This window comes from Lytechinus variegatus, chromosome 1 (genome assembly GCF_018143015.1).
Source record: "Lytechinus variegatus isolate NC3 chromosome 1, Lvar_3.0, whole genome shotgun sequence".
Lineage (NCBI taxonomy): Eukaryota > Metazoa > Echinodermata > Echinoidea > Temnopleuroida > Toxopneustidae > Lytechinus > Lytechinus variegatus.
In genome coordinates, this window is record NC_054740.1 from 11,653,287 (window position 1) to 11,674,390 (window position 21,104).

Consider the following 21,104-nt stretch of genomic DNA (forward strand, 5'->3'; position numbering starts at 1 on the left):
CAATCTAGCTGTGTTATCTTCCATTTATCATCCTTAATCGGAAAACCTGGTTTTCATTTCAACTTGTGGGGGATAGCTGAAACCATCTTGCCATTTTCACGGTCCGTGGCTTATTCCATCATCCATCTCGCTTCTCACCCGGAGCCGTATCGGCGCAGGCTTCACTGAATACCTGATGGATGGTGCCTTCGCTGCCCTGTGCCCGTTGCCCTTTCGAAATGTTGCATGCACGTATACACAATCAAGTGTTCGCCCGGCGCTACGTTGTATGCAAGGCGGAATGTCGGACAGAATTGAAAGGGTTAACCGAATCCAGAATAGAAGGAAAACACATCATATTATGACGACGATCTGCCTCCAAAATAGGGGAAACTAAACAAGTAAAAAGAATTTACACATCGGTACTATTGTGTATCAAGGGAAAGAGTCATGTGATTAGGGCAAAAACTGCGCCAATTCTTACTATGATGGCAGATAATGGTGAAAGACGAAAGGAAATAGATTTGCCCCCCCCCCACCCCTTTCATGTATGTGATGGCGGGGCTAAGGCAGAAATCACGCCATTCCAGCATTGTCCATTTCTCGCAGTGCTACCTTTTTTCAATATTTTTTTTAGTATTATTCCCTATTAAGCTTGACCCTAGACGTGGCGCCCGATCTACCTTCCTCCAAAGATATACTCTTTGTCCATCTCTTCAAACTGATCAAGAACGAGACTCGGTAGCTGCTATATGGCATCCATATGACAATCTATTGTCCACACTTTATAGCCATGTGCATTTAAATAATTATTCTTAACCAATTACACATGAAATCGGAACAAAAAAAACATTGCAATGGTACGAGGTGCCGTTGCCGAATGATCTAAGCCTAAGTTGCCTGTTTAGACGTTTGAATTCTTTTGACCTATTGTACTCAGTCACATATTATATTCCATCTTTTTTTCTCCATTTCCTTTAGATGGTAACTCGGCGCCACTGGTTTTCGGCATCGCCTTAGAGAAGTGCATCCGAAACGATCGAGAGATGAGGCTGTACGAGGCAAACAAGCAGAGAGAAAGGCGGGAAAGTTTGGATCTAGCCCAGCCACTTCTGACTCCCTCAACCGTCAATCATCTTTCCGAACATTCCATGGCGGTAGGTAGCAGATTTTTTTTAGGGGGAGGATTCATGGAGTTTGATAGATTCAATGATAAACATATCCCCTTTATATCTCTTTTATAACAACCATTTCTCTTTCTCTCTCAGCCAACCGGTGTGTTGGCTCAGTTGGTAAAGCACACTCCTACGCACCCATGTTAAGCGACCAGTCCCCTTTATCTTCTTTACCCACTCATTTCATCTTTCTCACACACGGAAGACTTAGGCTTCCCCCTTCTCTTCTAACCTCAATCCCTCACTCATTTCATCTTTCTCAAACATGGAAGACTTAAGCTTTACCTAACACTTCCACATAATCCTAACAATACACACAATCTTCGAAAAAGTAACTATACAAATTAGTTAAAGTTAATACAATTTTGAAATGATAAAAAAACATGAAAGTTTATACACACGCGAATTTTAATTTAAATTTTCACAACACAAATAAGCTCACGCAGCCGTGCCCCCCCCCCCCACACACACACATATTAATATTTACCCATTTCATACACGTATCTCCTATCTTCACACGAGTTTACTCTCTGCGTCTTCAAACACAATCATGAAACACATTTCACAAGTGACATGAATCGAGGGGAATTTCCATGTTGGTATATCATTATGGCACGGAAACAAGCTCATCCACCTCGTTTATTTCCGTTCCAAATGTCCCTCCAGTCAACCTCACTTCTATTTGCGCCTCAAGATGACGTAGCCAGATCTACGCAGGCGTCCTCACCAAGCTATCGAAATCATGTAAATTTGTGAGTTCTGTTTTTCCCGCCGTCAACTTCACCGTGTAGAAAAATGTTTTGGTCCGCAGCGTTCCAATGCGATCCCTCCTTTAATTGAGTGCGCGTTACTCACGGATCAGCACCCCTGTGCGTCGCTTTGACCAACACGAGACGAAGAATGACGGGATTCTTGACGTAAATGTACAGAAGGGAGAAATACTGTCACGTAGACAAAAAAAAAGAGGAATGAAAGAGACATGTTGAGACGGAGACAAGCTGGGAAGCGATGTAGAAGTGATTTGACTCTTTGACATGTGACGTTGTCTAAACATTTATGAATACGGTGGGTGAATTTCAATAAACTTCGAAAGTGCCTTTAGAGATTACCACACACACTAAAAAGGAATATCGAGGATAAAGAAACACTCACTGTTACATGAAACACTGTTTCCCTTTTCTCCATTATGTGTATTTCAACATTTCGATTTTGTTTCAATTCACTGCACACAATCTTATAATTCTACTCCATTGGACAGCTTTAAGAGTTTCTATATCTAACTTAAATTTCAATTCAGCCCCTCCAAAATCTGATTATAGATATTTGACAGTATTTACCGTAAAAATCATTACTTGAGAAAATCATCTGTTTTCTCTTTTTAGGTGGTCTGTCATTTATGACAGATCACCTCTTAATTTCGTCAGAATTTTCTTTTTATTTCTTTATTTATTTATTTTTACGGATTTTTCTTGTCGCCAAGTTATCTCAAAATAGACTTGATCAATTTCAGTGAATTTCATGTCATCTATAGGATCTGTCATGGACACGTCAAAATAAGCTTTTCAAGGTCATCACGTCATGATGACGTCATCTAGGCGCCATTTTGTAAAATCACATTATCAATCACATCTCCATTATCAATTATCAAAAATCAATCAAATTTACATCACATCAACTTCAAGTCAAGGGTCATCAGGTCATGTCATCAAAGGTCACCTGGAGGTCACGACGCGCGCGTACGCGCGCGTCAAAATTTAAAAATGCTCAAAATCACTTTTTGACCAAACGAGAGTACGTTTTAGGTCATTCTAAGCATTTCAAAAATTTGCGCGCGCGCACGCGTTTCCGCGCGTAACACCTTAACGCAACGCAGAAACACCGTTTTTTTTTACATCATTGCATTAATAATAAAATTCTGAACAATTCGATACCTTGATCAACCTTCTACGACCATTAATGACGAAATTAGCACCCGTTAAAGTCTGCAGCACGTGTGCGCGCGAGCTCTCACTATAGGCCATATATGGGCAAAAACATGCCTATTGAAAATTCACTGTAGCTCTTTAAATAGTCCGTTGACCCCCAATTTTTTTTTCATATATCGATAGAGTATGAGTTGTAGATTTGATTTCATGTCATCAATGTCCCTAAATTATATCGTGACGTCATCAAAATGGCGCCTAAACTAAAAATTTCATTTTTTCAAAAATGACGTCATCAAATTTATGCAAATTTGGTTGTAACTTCTCGAATATAGATAGTTTTTCGCCCAGATTTCGATATGTTGTAGTTTAGAATGTACTCTTTCTCCTTAGTAAACATAAATATTCGTTTTGAGAAACGCATCATTGCGTAAAACAGCGATTAAAAGAGGCATGTCATTTTTCCTCATTTTGCGTGTAATCTCTATGGGACATGACTTTTTCTCAAAACCAGATTCGACATTCCTCTATTTCGTGAGCCATATCTCCATTTTTTCTTGTCAGTTTTCTTTAAACTTTGAGTATGTTGTAGCTGAGATTCTAAGCTTTTGGAATTTGCCCACCATTTTTTGATCAGATGCCGGGATCATGCCCGTATTTCGCTTGCAAAATTTGAATTGTAATTCTCAAACTTGCTTACGTGTATTCTCTATGGGGAATATCGTGGCTTTGACTGCTTTCTAAAGGGCGCGGGTTCGAGTCCTGGGGTGAACAAGATGAATTTTTTTTCACTTTTTTTTCTTTTTGCCGCTTCTTACATGATCCTTTATGATAATTTAAAGGTATAAAAGTTTAAATTTAGCAAGATAAAACAGATTATAATTACTTTTTTCATATCACATGTATTTTGCGTGTAATCTCTATGGGACATGACCTTTTCTCAAAACTAGATTCGACATTCCTCTATTTCGTGAGCTATATCTCCATTGTTTCTTGTCAGTTTTCCCTGAATTTTTAGTATGTTGTAGCCGAGATTGTAAGCTTTCGAAAATATGCCCTCCATTTTTTGATCAGATGCTGGGATCATGCCCGTATTTCGCTTACAAAATTGGAATTGTAATTCTCAAATTTGCTTACGTGTAATCTCTATGGGGAATATGCTAGCTCAATGGATAACGCATTTGACGTGTTCGTCCGTATTGCTGACGTGTAGGTCCGTGTTGCTGACGTGGTGGTCCGTGTAGCTGACGTGTAGGTCCGTGTTGCTGACGTATTGGTCCGTGTTGACGACGTGCTCTGCCGGCATGATCCGTGTAGATCCGTGTGAAGCTGCCGTGTTGATGCCGTGTTCACAGTCATCTGGGGCAAAACTATCCCGGACCTCCCCGGATCATGCCGGCATTGCCGTGTTGATCCGTGAGGTATAATCATCTATCTTGTATGTATCTGTTTGAAGATGTATGTCTGACGATTGTCATCACCACATCAATAATCACATTTAGTAATGGTCAAAACTTATTCTTAGGATGTCTACGATCAAGATTATCAATGATATCTAAATGATTTATTTCATACATCAGCCGACACTGAATGACAAATCATGACAGACCACCTAATTCGTCCGCATGACGAATTAAATTCTAGTTATATTTTAGTTTATATAAATGTCTCATAATAGTGTACCGTATAAGAGTCATCCCCTCATGTTTTCCCTTTGGGCCAACATGTAATTGGAGAATAAGAGCATTATCAGCAGAAGATGATGACTTGCGTTAGTAATAATAGTATATAGTTGTCTGGTAGTAGTAGTAGTAGTAGTAGTAGTATTAGTAGTGGCAGTAGCAGCAGCAGCAGCAGCAGTAGTAGTAGTAGTAGTAGTAGTAGTAGTAGCAGTAGCAGTAGTAGCAGCAGCAGCAGCAGCAGCAGCAGCAGCAGTAGTAGTAGTAGTAGTAGTAGTAGTAGTAGTAGTAGTAGTAGTAGTAGTAGTAGTAGTAGTAGTAGTAGAAGTACGTCAGTAGCCAGCAGTAGCAAGTGCAGTGGCATGAGTAGTCACAGCAGTAGCGTAACACATCGAATCGCAAGCAGAGTATTATGCTAAGAATATTAGTAAATGATTTTCAGTATGTTTTTTTAAATGTTCCTTTTGTTTCCATTGTGAAACTGTAAAAACGGGGTGTGGCGTCACGTAAGAGGGCTACGTGCCATACGTGCATCATATTTCAAGCTTGGGCCCCGTCTTACAAAGAGTTACGATTGATCTAATTAATCGTAACTCTATGGAAATCCATCAATGTCTACAAGAAATTTGCAGAATGTTCTTTGTAAACAAGAGAAGCACAGTAAATTTTCAGGAAAAGAACGAATGCATGAATAAACATCATAGTTAGAAAATATTTTGAACAAACATGCATAGTAGATTTTGGCGTTGCTGGCCGTCCATAGTTGCGATTTAACGGATCAATCGCATCTCTGTGTAAGACAGGGCCCTGGGGGTCCTTCCTGCTAATAGGATGCTTTTTGAAAGCTCGTAGGAAATGATACAATAACTGAAGCAAGAATGAAGTGTTGATGTGAACTAAAACCTGGGGAAGGTACCTCTGTCTCACGTAGCGGAGTATCTGGATGTGCGATATTCTTGGTCATCTGGGGAGTGCATGAGAAAGTGAAAGTCATCTATAAATAGATGTCGTTTTACCATGGAATTAGATGGAGTATGCTAAGTGCGGATGGGATACAACCGCTGACCTTTTCGTAGTGAATTCGAGCAAAAATCGTCGTTTCCGTCGAAGTTGGAAGTTTGTTTAAATCTCGAAACAGACATAAGAAATCACCACATTTTACCACATTGGTTGGTTTTTTTTCCTAGTCTTGCATTTAATTGATGGCAGCTTCGTACTTATCAAACAGATAGCTTAATCAATAGCTTAATTGCTTATCCCAAGAAATTCATCACACATCTTGTGGCAATGATTGTTTTGGAACATCAAATAATCAATTCCGTTTGCCTCTTTTTCACAACATCAATTTATCGATTTCATTTAATAATAATATTAATGATAACGCCATCTATCTAGAAATGTTCTATTTCCGAGGCACGATGTTATTATTATTACCCCGGCTTTAGCTCGAACTGCCTTTTAGCGATCAAGCATTCAAAGAATTAATCCTGCCGGGTACCCATTCACCTCACCTGGGTTGAGTGCAGCACAAAAAGGATAAATTTCTTGCTGAAAGAAATCACTGGGCCACAACGTTCCACAATAATTTGCCTCTTTTATTCTCTTTAACAATATCATCCATTCCCCCATGTATTGTTTCTAAGCACCGGGAAGGAACAATGTGGCAAATCAAGAGTCGCGATGAGATTGAACCCTGTGTCTTGTGATTTAAGTGCCAAAAGACACACATCCACTCGAGCAAATCGATGACATGCCCTTCTTGGTCAATGTAGAAATACTAGCATTCCAGTTGTCTGGAACCTGGGACTAGCTCTACGTTTTCTCTCAGATAATTTGTATCTTGTCATACGGTGACAAAGGATAGAAAGTGTTGAGAGAGGAGATTCCGACGTAAAACATCTTACACCACTCCAAGCTGTAAGTGCCATCCAATCGGAATTTCAAGGATTTTATCCTTGGAGTTTATCAATTCGTCGTCAATTTCTCGACATTCCTAGACTTGACGATCCGTTTGCACTTGCGTGGCAATTAATGTCACAACAACGGAGTGCTGGACGTTAGATAATGGTATACGTCATTTGTAATTAAATGACATGATTACTTTCCGTTTGCTCATTGACATAATTTGTTGTAGTGTGTGCCCAGCTTATGATATAATTAGGTCATTGAGACGTCTTTCAGTTTTTGAGGACGCTTCATCGGGTTAATGACGGATATAACTGCCGCTGACAATACTTGCACTTGTGATTTATTCGTGCGAGTTGCCTACAATCGGCCGAGCAATTTGTATAAAGAGCAGCTTAGTCGTTTGGAGGAGCGGTCATATCATGTTGTTCTTTCTTCTTTTGTGTTAACTTTTCTTATTGGGTAATAAGACATTGAACATTACCCCTATAGCAGCTCTAGAAAACGGAAGTTAATGGTTAAATTTAACTTTCGCTATAGTTGGGAAAACGTCTTTTTGATGTTCTTCTGTTACCGAATTATACAGTCGGACTTATCTAACTAAGATGTGAAGTTACCGCAGAATCCGCAATAAGTTACTACAGAAGAATTGCATTGAGGGGGATACCGGTCGTATAATCACTTTCACTTCGCGTTAAAACCACCAAGACAATACTTCCATTTTCCCTCAAACCTACTACTGCTAATTCGTCGAAATCCAACCCGCTCAAATGGTCTCGGAATAACCAAAATTAAAACAACCTCACAGCTAAAAATAATGCAAAGGGTACGAAAAGCAGCCAACGGGCGTGCATATTAGGAACTGATTAGCCTCCCATGTAACATAGGCCTTTCATCGTAGCTGTAAGAGCTTCTCGCATTAATCGGGTGTCTTTTAGTTATTCTCGGAATTGAAGCTACGGGGTATATACTGAAATAACATCGTCCCTCTCGATTTACTTGTAACAGACGTAGAAGGTGCGGTGAGACCGGAAGGGTGACGCTGATAAGCCGGAAAAAGGAAGGAATTTCCTTTTCTTACTCCAAAAATGTTTCAAATAAAAAAAACGGTCTTTTAAGAAAGTGGGGTTTTTTTACTCAAACTTGGAGAGGAAAGTGGGAGACTCCATACCAATAGCATGAATAGAGACTAACTGCGGGAGAGTTAAACCTGGCTTCCCTCGTCATCGTAACCGATCGATTGGATTCGTTTTCCATTTTTTTTTAGAAAGTACCAAAAAATGTCATTCTGACGAGTTCTAACAAATATCTCTTAATGATATAGACAGGCTTGCTATAGTCAGTTAAGTCGAACTATCTCTCAGCCGTGTCAGCATATTGACCAATCGGCGTAAATTCAGTTGAGGTCCTGAATATTTCTTCAAAACAACCTGATGCAAAAGTCACGTTGCTTTTCATATAGTGACATTCAAACTCACATTATAAACAACATTTTATCGATCAACCCTTACCTTTCTACACGCCCAGCGGTTTGCCTATATCGCATTGCTGAAACCCGATAATCATGGCCTTTCCATCGTCTCCCAATTGTTCATATCATTCCTCGACATTAATGTCACAAATCATCAAAAACACACGAAATATTCACCTACCCGAATTTGTGGCATAAACTGTCAAACATTATAATCAACACGTATTTGTGTGTGGGGGGGTCCAAAATGCTTGTATGTTATGGACGAAGGGACCCCTTTGACTTGTGTCGCGGTTCGTCGTCGGTTAGTATCCGTACTTGTCGCTTTTTATACGGAGACACTCTCTACAACGCACCAATTCTCTTGAAAACGCAAGTCAAATCACAATAAAGAGCTGATAGGTTTTGGTCCATAGTTGATAGACCCGGGACAGCATCGGAATCCCTTGACTCTGGACAACGACAAATTTGCAATTATTCGTCCAGTGCAACTTTTCGGGTGATCTGCTGTCCCAGTCTACCAACTTTCGACAAATGCCTGTCAGATTTTCATCGTGATTTTAATTGCATTTTCAAAGAAAATGATGCTTTATAGAGAGTGTCTCCGTAGTAAATGCGAAAGCTCCCTATTTTTTTTAAGCACGCGCGAAAAAAAGTTCGTGAAATAAACGGATAGTCAAAACTGAATAAAGCATTATTAACATGATTGGAAGACCTCATTTGTCTAACACTGCAAGTCTTCGACCCCCAATTTCAACCATTATTGAAATACATGAAAATGAACAGCAGCATAATAAAAAAAATTACTTTCATAATATATGAAATCCAGTGATATTCCTAATTTTTAAAGAAAATCGGAGACCTTTAAGATAATCTAAAACCAATTTAACAAGCGATGTTACCGATTGAACGAGTTTGAAAAAAAATCCAGTCAAAACATTTTCTCTCGCGAAAAAGAATCACGCGTGTCTAAATTTCATGAGTAAATATTATGCCGCTGTGCCAAACAATTAAACGTATGGTATATCATTACATTATATTCTACATTTAAACTATTCTTTGACAAAACTCATACAAACAAGGATGTCGATACTTTCCCGCCGCACGATATTACTATAGAAGCGACGTATTTTTTGTTATTGATTTGAACGAACAGAAACTGATAGTACTAATGGGCAATGATGACAAGAATTCTCGGATCTTGTTTAAATCTTCTTTTCTTAATAACTAACCACTAGCACCCCACATTCACCCCATCTTTACCAATGTCACCATCATCTTTATGCTTATTAACTCCATCTTAATGATTCAAATTTTTGTTATTTATGAACTGATATTACCATTACGATGTTAAAAGGTATTATTAATTTCAATGAGTTTTAAACCTGGGATTATCATTTTTTCATTCAAGCAATTTGCTTACTATGACATTCCTTCTCCTGCAAATTGTGTTTGTTATAGTAATTTAGTAGTAGATCATATTTGTTTAGAATTATAATATTCTGTTATCAAGATTTATTTTCTCTATGATTCATGCCAAAAACATCTGTTTGATAACTTGTATTTTTATGTTATGGAAAAATGTAAATCAAAACAAAAAAGTTCTTGTGAAATATTACATGGGCGTACGTTTGTATAATCTACCCTTTCATTCCCTCGTCGTCATTCTAATATTGACAGTTTAGAGTTTTGTGCTATATAGGTCAATTATTTAAGGTGCAGATATGAAAACATGTTTCCCATTTGTAAAGATATGAATAAGATGTGTAAGAAGAATTATAATAAGAAAGCACAATCTTGTCTTGAAAACACACAACATTTACTGTGCTATTATATTTCTGCGTCTGTATACAGACAACGCATGATAACAGAAAGTTTATATTTCAAAAAAGCTTTTAACCCGACCTGTTTGGAGCTGAAAGAAAGAGATCGCTTGACTGGAACCATTCATGCAAAAGTTTGCAGATTATTAAGATTTAATCATCCAGATAATTGGCAAACAAGGTGGGGTGGTTATGTGTAAAAATGAAGATTGGGGTTTGCTATTCTTAATAAAAAAAATGAATAATTTTTCTCAACAGGAAAACATGAATCACGTTGTGATCTCAGCATGATAGGTATTAACACGATTACGTGAAGTACAAAGGAGGCATATTGATATAAGAATGGTTTAAAGACAGTAATAAGCAGTTATTTAAAAGTGGGATTTAATTAATTTCCATTCTACAAATTTGAAGATGAGAGGACCCCGGTTGTGCATAGAACCACCCCATCTCTCTACCCCCCCCCCCCCTTCTCTATCTATCTATCTATCTATATATCCAATAATAATAAAAAAAAACAATAGTCAGTTCTTGTATAGAGCATAACACATTGTGAATAACGTCTCTATGCATGCGCTTCCAAAGGACTTGGATATTATTACCCCGGCTGTAGCTCAAGCAGCTAGCTTCCAGCGCTCGGCATTTGAAGGAATAAATTTCTGCCAGGTACCCATTTACCTCACCTGGGTTGAGTGCAGCAAAATGTGGATACATTATCTTATTTAATTCTCCCCCTCTTGTCTCTTCCTTTCTTCAACCACTTTTTTGGGGGAAGAGTATGTCTTTGAGAATCTCTCTTCGACCTCTGGTGTTCCGTTCTCTAAATCATGGACCAACCTTTCAAGAAAATGACAACATGTAAATAATTTATGAAACCTGTTTCGTCTAATTGGGATCCATTGCGTGTTTTATTTATTCTAATTTGATTACAGAAAGGGCAAACAAAATACAGGTTTCTCATTGCATTAAGACATTATTCATTGACGAAAGAGGGCGACCTTACGTTGGGAGGTTCGGTGCCATTCTAGTATTGGCCTACTCCCGTTACCGAACTGAAGTACATGTATTAAATATGTTTTTTGTATTCTTTCTGTGCCTCTCTCTCTTACATTTTAATGATGTATTCCCATATATTTATTTCATTATTTTTACTTTTTCAGAGTTCAAACAAACTTGCTCGTTCGATCAGTTCCCCGTCATCATCACGCAACCGCCACCCGACAGTCGGCACAGATTCCAATGCTACGCTACTCAATGCGCTCTCACTTTCCACTGCAGCAATGGAAGAATGCCGGCAGATGCGTCGCAAGAGCCTGGCGCCGCTCGAACCACAGGTTCCGAGGTTGGTGTCCCAGTGTTTTAAGCATCTTGAGAAGCATGGGGTTCGAGTAAAAGGCATCTTCAGGGTCGGCGGATCAAAGAAGAGGATTCGACAGGTAGGTGGATATTTTTTTTTACTCGATGACGAAGATGACGGTGATAATGATCAAGTGATGATAATGATTTTAATGGTCATGATGATGAAGATGACGGTGATGGTGATGACCAAGGTCAAAGGCCATGTAGGTTCAATAAACGTATACCATGTTGGGGAATCAATATTGAAATCTTGACCTAAGGTTAAGTTTTTGAAATATTATCGTAACTTAGAAAGTATAGAGACCTAATTCATGAAACTTGGACATATTGGTTATCAAGTATTGCTGAACATTCTGACTGAGTTTCAACTCACATGACAGAGGTCAAAGGTCATGAGGGTCAATGAACTTTAGCCATATTGGGGGTCTTTTTTGGATTACCATCATTATCTTTGAACAGAGTAATCAAGTATCAGTGAACATCCTGCATGGGTGTCAGGTCATATGACCAAGGGTAAAGGTCATTTAGGATCAAAGAACTTTGGCCATGTTCTGGGTATTATTTTTTTTTTTTGAAGTGGCATCATAACTTGACAAGTTTATAGACCTAGTTCATGAAATGTGGACATCGCTGATCGTTTTGCACAAGTCTTAGGTCACATGATGAAGGTCAAATGACATTTATGGTCAATGAACTTTTATTATCATATGAATGGTCATGATGGTGTTTATTGTGAATAATTAGTCGTTCAGCACTTCAGCACTGCTGCTATATTGAATCGCGTAATGCAGGCGAGACTGCCAAAGGATTTCCTCTTGTTGAGATTCTTTAGGTTCTTTTTTTCCTGTAAAGAAATTGTTAACCTTTCATTTGTTGAAAACGCACAGTCTAATAAAAAAACCCGCTTAATTTGATTTGAACATTATAAAAAATAATCTCTTTAGAATATTTTCTTTCGTATTCTTATGAAATATGATATTAACTTTGTGCGTGATGAATAATGTACTTAGTGCCGCCAACCTATACCCCCGTCTCGCTACGTTATGGTTATAACAAAGTACTTGCTCGGGGAATCCAACGATAGAGTCAGAAATAAGGACTTCGAAAATGAAACTGAAGTATTATAAATTGCATCAAACTTGGCCTAGTTTTGGCAACCGTGGCGTCCTCTTTATGAGATGAATATATCACTTACCCGGTACTTAATGTACGCTTTTTCTCTGTCCCTTTCTTCCGGTCTAATTTTTACAACAAAACACGATAAAGGCTTGACCCTATCTTTTCTGGAGGACGTCCCAAGACTGTGCTTCTTCCAGAGTTTCTGTTTCTGCGGAGAAGCCAAATTTCCATACTGAAACAAGAAGCATAATGGAGCGTATCTCGTCATTACCAATTACATTGGAAATTGATCGTGTATGGCTTGGAGGCAGAGTTCTTTATTTAATTCAAGGGGTAAACTTAAGGAAATGATATATTTTGAGAAATATTTCCAGAGGAGGCAACATGTTGCTGAAATTATGGTTTACTTGATGGCTTTTGTTTGTATTTTTAACGACCAAGTTTTGTCAGCTGAAGGCATGCAATTAACGGTAGCTGGAGATATTGACAGCAACGGCCTATATCGGATTTCAGTTTGTCACAGTATACTCCGGGGCTCTTCTTAGCTTTAAGATGCAATCCCTCCCCTAAGACTCCCCCTTCTCTCTCCCCTCCCCCTCTCTTTCTGTACTTCTATCTATCCATCCCGCGATTTTTTTATCTCTCTCTTTGCTCCTAATCCCTTCCACTATTCTTCAACCATCCATCCTCATTTTCCCAATTGTCTTTTATATACTTTCTTTCACCATTTATGCTTCCCCAAGTTCGAGCTTGGTAACCGTTGTACCATGCATGACGTTTCCTTTCTTAGCCCCCTCTCTCTTTCTTCTTAAAACCGGTTCGTCTAGGACAGTGTTGCTTCCAAGGGGATTTATCATCCCTGGTTTTGTGACTTGAGTGTTGTGTTCTTGAAACGGATGTATCTGAAAATGAAATCAGGTGTCATCCAAAGCCCAAATATCCATCGGAAAAAATAGCTTTTCAATTGGTTTGAACTTTTAACATTTCAGAAAATACAATGCCATATCTGTTTGATGTACCAACCTTAGTTCTACATCAGTTGCGCTTGACAAAATGTATCCTTTTAAGCAATTAGGATGACTAGTCGTGTTGGGGCTTCCTGGGTGTTGACTACAGTCACGCCAGGACACTGTCTTACAAAGAGTTAGGATTGACCAAGTCAACCACAACTATGGAAAGCCAATAATAACAACTTCAACATGTATTATTGTGTTCAAAAAAAATTCTAGATATGATGTATATTCATACATTCACTGTTTTCATGACAATTCAGTATGCTTTTTTTATGGTTTCAAAGGACATTTTGCAAATTTCCTGAAGAAAAAAATATGTAATAGATGGATTTTCATATACTTGAGGTTGATCGGATCAATCGTAACTCTTTGTAAGACGGGGCCAAGAACTTTTAGGGGGGTTTTGAAGTGGATGGAAAATATTGACCCAAAAAAATTGCATTAATTTGGTCATTAATAGTCATTACGTTTTATGTACATGTACCTGTTAAGAGAATATGTTTTTTTCTAATGTAAAGAAAACTTTACGAGAGAAAAAATAAATTCAGATTTAAATGAGAATATAAAGAGCATTACATGGTTATTAGTTACTAATCGCATGCATTTTCAATTGGTATAGTACAGTCTTTCTTCGTATATTTCTTTCCAAAACTGGCCACATCTGCATATTGCGAATTTCAAAGAATTTACCGTTGGATGGCTAAGTTACAATATAAGTACATTTTAGTATATTTTGTAGTTAATAACGATAGCTTGTAACTTGTTTATTAATGTTATTAAATATGATATTAAGTTCAGGGTAAGGCGCGTACACTTCGAAATATGTTTTTCTTTTTTTCAAATGTCACTGTTTTTCGGTGGTTTTAGTTTGTATTCTAAATATAAGAACATGAACATGGCAACTGGCCCCAATTATTTTACCATTATACAAAGAATATGCCAGAGATACATTATGATTTCTTTGTCATCTGTACCAACCTTTCCTTTAAAGAGCTTGTCACATTTTCCCCTTAGAATATTGTAAAGCATTACAAGCATTATTACCCACATTCTAAGAAACTCTTAGACGCTTAAATTATTAGTTTCCACATGCTTCCAATATTAATTGCTAAGCAACTTTTCTCAACCGTTTCTTGACGCACATTTTGACAAAAATCTGTCAAGACCATGTCTAAAATATAGTGTCAAAATTTTGAAAGAAGGACATTTGGTGGCGGTGGGGATATCTGTTTCCCCTTTTTAAAGTTATTTCATGAAATGGCTTAAAAGCTTTAAAACGTGATAATGCTTGGGGAAATGTTGCTTGTTGGTGATTACGAACTTTGTCCTGCTTGTCGACTTCATGCCAGTCTCTTGTGCCCCTACCACATTGTAAAGCGTCTAGGCTTGTTAGAACTTGGAACGATGCCGAACAAAGAAAGACTGATTATCATTTAGCGTCTTTCGGACGGCTCGAAATCTGGACATCATATCCACAAGATTTAGTGTTAAGTAAGACCATTAGTGCCTCGTATGACGTCATGACCAACGAAAGTAACGCGATCAAGTTTGCATTCCTGGCATATCCGGGTAGTCCCGAGTCGTTCTCGGTTTTTACGACGATGCTGTTCAGATTCGCATACTGTGTCATTAGGGCTGACGAAAGAAGGGGCTTTCTAAATCATTCCAGCTCTCGGGTCTTCATTTTCATGCTAGGTGCTGCGAATTTCTCATGATCGTTATCACTAATATTCCGTCTGGGTACACCCCCACCCCCAGCATCTGCTAATGCATGTACATACGTCGCCCTCTCTTATTTTGTCCATACTGCCCCCCTCTTTTCTTACCCTCTTCTAATTCTTCTACATGTCTTTACCCCTCCCCCTCCCACACACACACACACACACTTACACACCCACACCCTCACCCACATACATAATTATGCACCACATGAGTACATCCTTGCGTGGATTGAATTTCATGACAATAACTATCAAATTCGAATATTTCATTATTTTATTCATCGGTTTCTTTTGTTTATCGTCAGTTTTACCAGAATTGCTTTAGTTTGAAGTGGGCAAGTCCCACTTGAGTAATCTATAGAGCAATATGATTATCTATATTTTGAAGGGTTTTCCTCTTTCCACAGTAGTTTTCAGCAGAATTAGAAAGCTTCTCGTAAAGTTACGCACAACTTTACGAACGACTGGAACATGTTCTTATGTCCTAAATGAATGACATAGGGATGTATCATCTAGCCCAAGAAGGGGTCACCAGTCGTGCGTAAAGTCATTCGTATCTTACGAACAGTTTATGAAACACCCACCAGTTGTGGTAACGATCTCAAAATGAGTTCGAACAGAATCTAATGAAATTACCAACAAAGTGTTTGTATGTATAAATAAAAATCATGTGCCAAATAGCTCTGGAAGAAAATGCGTAATTGCTGAGATATAAGCAAAATAAGCACGGAAGTTCATTGTCGTGTATTTTTCGAAGCAATATTAATACACTGTCCCACATATGCTTTTCTGTGTTAGTGATCATCAGAATATTATCGGTTTTGAGCTGAGATTTCATGATTTTACAAAGATGAGTTTACATTAATGTACCAGATTTAGATGTATGATAATATGACAATTAATATTGATTTAAAAGACTTTCTCATGAAATAGTTATTGTTTGCTGCAACTACTGTCTTTTACCTTTAATATTGAGAGAGGAGTTTTTCCCGTCATGTTCACTAGAAATAAACCTTTCTGAAATGTGATACAAGATTTGGACACTACATAATACAATGATGGAAAAGCAAATCGTCTTTGATTATAAATATTTCATATTTGATGAAGATGGGAGTTTTTAAGAAATTAGATTTAGATTAGATTGATGGATAACACTCTACCGAAGTTGAATAAAACGTCGATTTCATTCTGTATCTCATATCAAACATGTCTGGAGATTTAACGATGCATGGATGGAAAAGTATATCACACGAAACACGACACACTTTAAAAGATCGTTTTACATATAGTAATATCCAGTATTTGAAGTAGGTTTTCAGTTTCTAGACTACTTTTTTTCAACATCAAAGCTGAAAGCACCTCCCTTGTATCATGCTGCAGAAAATTGGCGCCGTGTTAAATAATTGAATTCATAATTTCGTTATTTTTCGTTGGTTGTGAATTGTGGCAAAAATTCAAGAGTCTGAAGATAATCATATCGCAACAATTTCAGATGTGGAAGGACAGAAACCTTGCGGTTTTGCTTGTGAAAGATGTTGTTATGAAAATGATGGGACCCGTTTAAACGCAACTCATAAAAATCTAACGCAAGTCTCATAACGCGCGCACTTCATTGCTTGAAAGTCAGGTTGCATTTGATTATTGGAGTTGAGTTTGCTTGCAGTTCTTTGTGCAAGGGATCCCTTGCCTGACTAAATGTCAGCTAGGAAAACGGAGACAGAATTTCAGCGCATCAACAGATCAAGAAATTAAAGAAATGGCCGACTTTCTTTCCGGGATAATGCGATGAAGTTAGACGTATGAATTACGGACCTGGATGGAAGAGAGGCATTTTGAACATGAGATCTCGCGAGACTTACGGGGAAATAGACATGAAAGGGATGGATAAAAGCTAAGGATTTCTAAAAAACAAACTAATACCGGCGCGGCGTCATTTGTCGCCGGAATGGAGTTACAGTTGCGCCATTGGGGATCTGCTGTAATCTTCACACAGACCTCCCCCCCCCCAGCCCCTTTCATGATTACCCCTATATACACCTTGAAACGCACCCAAGATTACAAAGACGAATCGGTAGACAACGCCTTGAAGCAACACTATCCATCATCCAGGAAAACCTCATCCATATCACCATGGTAACGGGATGCGATCCCATGATACCAGGGGAAGGACCGGGTTGCTCAGGGGGTGCCATGGGATCTGTATCCGATGATGCAATAAGCGAGGTTTTTTTATGCGATGACCGTAATGACGGACTTTGTTTTCCGTTTCAATTTGAGTGATGATAAGGGAAAATGCATTTCCTGATGTAACTTCATATCCCCGTATCCCTCATGTTTACTCAGACTAATTAAGAAATTTCGCTTATTTTGGCGGTTTGTTCTTTTGAATCAGTCGACTGAATTGTTATGACAAATTACGATGTGATTATCGCCTCAGGTGGTATGAAATTGATTTTTTTTTCAAATTATTTTGAGTATTATCTTGATAAAAATGCATTTCTTTCTTTCTGGTATACACTATATTACAGAAGTGATAGAGTAAATAATTTTCAGATGACCGTTATTTTGAAAACACGATCGGGTGCCATCATACCGCAGTTGTTCTTTATTATCCGTGTGACAACAGAAATTAATGGAAACCGTATTTAAAGGTAAATGCTAGTTTTGGTAGCGATATCGAAATGAGTTCGTACAGAATCCAATGAAATGACCACCAAAGTGTCTGTATAAATAAAACGCATGTGCCAAAGGATTCTGGAAGAAATTTTGTAATTGCTGAGACATCAGCAAATAAGCACGGGATTCGGGTAGAGCGTCGGGCCCGACGCTCTAAGCAATAATTATACATTGTCCCACGTGCGCTTATCTGTGCTGGGGATGTTCGGTGTGAACATTTTTCAGCGTAGATTTCAATATTTCACAAAGTTCAGTTAATGTAACTGTACCAGATCTAGATCCTCGATGATGTACTGACAATTAAGACTTGTTTTACAGAGTTTCTCATGAAATCAGTGTTTAATGCAACTACTGGAATTTCTCTTTAAAGAATTCTCATTACAAACATAGTTATACATACGGGGCGTTTTAGTGGTGTATTCTATATTCTGCTTGTGCAATATCAGCTTATTTTACCGTTGTACAATGCGCCAAATATAATCATTTCCCTTATATAGGTTTGTTGGTACCGAACTTGCTGTGCAATATCGTGCCATATTGCCCAACGACTTGAATAGTGATCATTAAGGTTAAATAATACTGATTTTATTGAATAGCCTTTCGTCATGTGATACAAGGAAATGTTCTTCTCGTTGGGGCAGATATTAATGGCCCTAATAATCCAAACTGATCCGTTCGTCTTCGATTCGTGCAGTATTGCATAATTCGTGGAATATTTCTTGGCCCTGTTGTACAAAGAGTTACGATTGATCCGATCTTTGCAACTATGGACGGCTAGCAACGTCAACATCTATTATGCATGTTTGTTCAAAATAGCTGTGATGTATATTCATGCATTCATTGTTTTCAGGAAAATTCACTGCGCTTCTCTTTGCATAAAAAGGACATTGTCGAAATTTTTCGTAGGAAAAATTATGACACAGATGGATTCCATAGAGTTACGATTAATGGGATCAATCGTAACTCTTTGTACAACAGGGCCCTGGTATCCTATCCCGAACATTATAAATGATAATTAGCCATATCCCCATTTGTCACTTGAATACTGACATAATTATGTCCCACTTGTTGTCAGTAACGCATTCGATCATGATGGGATCTTATCCCGACGAACGCGTCCTCGACCACCCCCCCCCCCCCCCCGCTTCACCCATCGATACCAAATACGACGATTCACAGGCCCGATCGTTCCAAATTTTCCCCTATCATACAATCACTCATCATACAAGCAGATAAAAAAAACTGTACCAGTTTCAAGACGGATGCATAATTTTCCCATGATCCGCCAAACGCGAGATGCTCGGGCATAATGCATCGCGACCTGCCTGTCCAGGTACCAGCGTCTATTTTTAGACGTGCCCGGCGGAGGCTGTTCGAGTAACTTGTTGTATTCAAAGAGGTATACATCTTATTTTCTCCTTCTCCTGCTCTAATATGAATTTCACCTTTAGGCGAGAGTAAGTTGTGCAGTTCAGACACGACTCGATTTGAATTATTAAGTGTAAACTTGAGCGAAAATGTCCTCATGGAATCAGGAATAATCGTTGCCATGCGGATGTATTTTTTTGTTTAATTACGTTTTAGGTAGGACATGTAGGATGCTTTCTCACTCTGTCACGGGATTCACCGGAAGTCGTTTTTTTTTTTAGTTCGCAACATAAGGCTTGAATAATTTTCATGTTTTGAAATAAAAGATAATAGTGTATACTGTATTTTATTCATATAAAATAATCCCTCTTCAGCTAACGACTTTGTCACTGCAAATAAAACTGTTTTTCATTTAGTAAACAACTGCCAGTACAAGCCACAGACTTGTACTGGCAATAATGAAACAGCGTTTGTGTCGTTGTAAATATGATTTAAATGTCCTATCCTGAATGTCATCTTTCTATTCTTATCTCCACCATTCCAAGTTCATCTGTAATTAAGACATTTTGTCCTTGCAGTTTCCTTATCTCCGTCTACAATCAAAGATCAACTTCGTCATTGAAGGTGGAAGGATTTATGGTCTTGATAGTCAGGAATTTCTTGTCTTTTGTTGTCATTGAATATTTGCCTACACTCTGCCTTGAGGAAACGATAAAGACAGAAAATTTAAATATGTATTTTTTAAGAGAGCTTACTCTCCCTCTCTCACACACATACACACACACACTCTCTCTCTCTCTCCCTCTCTCTCTCTCTCTCTCTCTCCCTCCATCTATCTTCTAGTCTATTTCGTTGCGATGGTTTTATACGAAAAAAATCATGTAATTTCCTTTGAGTTTCATCTATGTCACCTTTTAACATCTCGGTAAAAAGCAAACCCACCATATCAATTATTAATAAGCATTTACAAAGATTTATTTTTTAATCTAATCACCTCTCGATTTCGACACAGAACAAAAGAAAACCTAATAACCAGAATATACCGTAGCATACTTTTGTTTTATTGTAATTTTTTTCAAAGAAACATCAAATCATGTTTTCGTGAGACCTTAAATGATGGCAAGGAGGATCTTTTGTTACTTGTATTGGGAAAACAAAATATTCAAAACGTTAATTTCAGTTTTGTTCTCTCTCTCTCTCCCTCACTTTCTCTCTTTCTCTCTCTATCGCGCGCATACACTAGCCCCACCTCCCTTTACACATTTAAGAACGCCCCCCCCCCCCTCATTGTCACTTCACGAACGAGACAGTAATTTTTTAAGTTCTTCTTGAAATAGTATATTGCATACGTGTTGCATTTGTCAAAATCAATTAATATTGTCAATTATTTTTAAATACATTTGTTTTTTTATCAGATTAAAGCTGAAATTTATCAACAAATCTATTGGCGCCCTGATCACCAAATTATTACATCACTATTGATGAAAACTTTTGCTGTATTGGAAATTTCCTGAGTTGCCTCAACAAAATCTTTTACGAGCATCAATCACAACTTACGTCACTGAGACACAATTGTCAAAAGCTCAATATGACATTACCACAATTTCATATTTCCTCTAGACCATAATATTCATATAGTATGAATGCAATTCCTTATTAAAAGTCACAAGTTATTACATTTTTCTCTTCATTTTCATCACATTGTTCGAAAGACAGTATATTCATGATATATCAAGCCCTTCGTTGTCTCCTAAAAGAACGCTCTCTATGGATGACCATAACAGTTTCATATCTAATGTTGATGTCATTTTGCACCGGTGCATAGATAAAACTATTGACTGGTTCCACCATGCTGTATGCATAGTAAGAAACATTGCCTTGATATATTGGACGA

At 38.0% G+C, this 21,104-nt stretch overlaps 1 protein-coding gene across 1 annotated transcript in view; it reads left to right on the forward strand.

Moving 5' to 3' along the window:
* LOC121426240 (rho GTPase-activating protein 6-like) overlaps window positions 1-21,104 on the forward strand; it is a 125,303-nt gene that overhangs the window by 82,301 nt on the left and 21,898 nt on the right. The window contains exons 4-5 of the mRNA XM_041622848.1: window positions 961-1,136; window positions 11,115-11,390. Of these exons, the coding sequence (XP_041478782.1) occupies window positions 961-1,136; window positions 11,115-11,390 (452 nt within the window). The remainder of the gene's footprint in view (window positions 1-960; window positions 1,137-11,114; window positions 11,391-21,104) is intronic.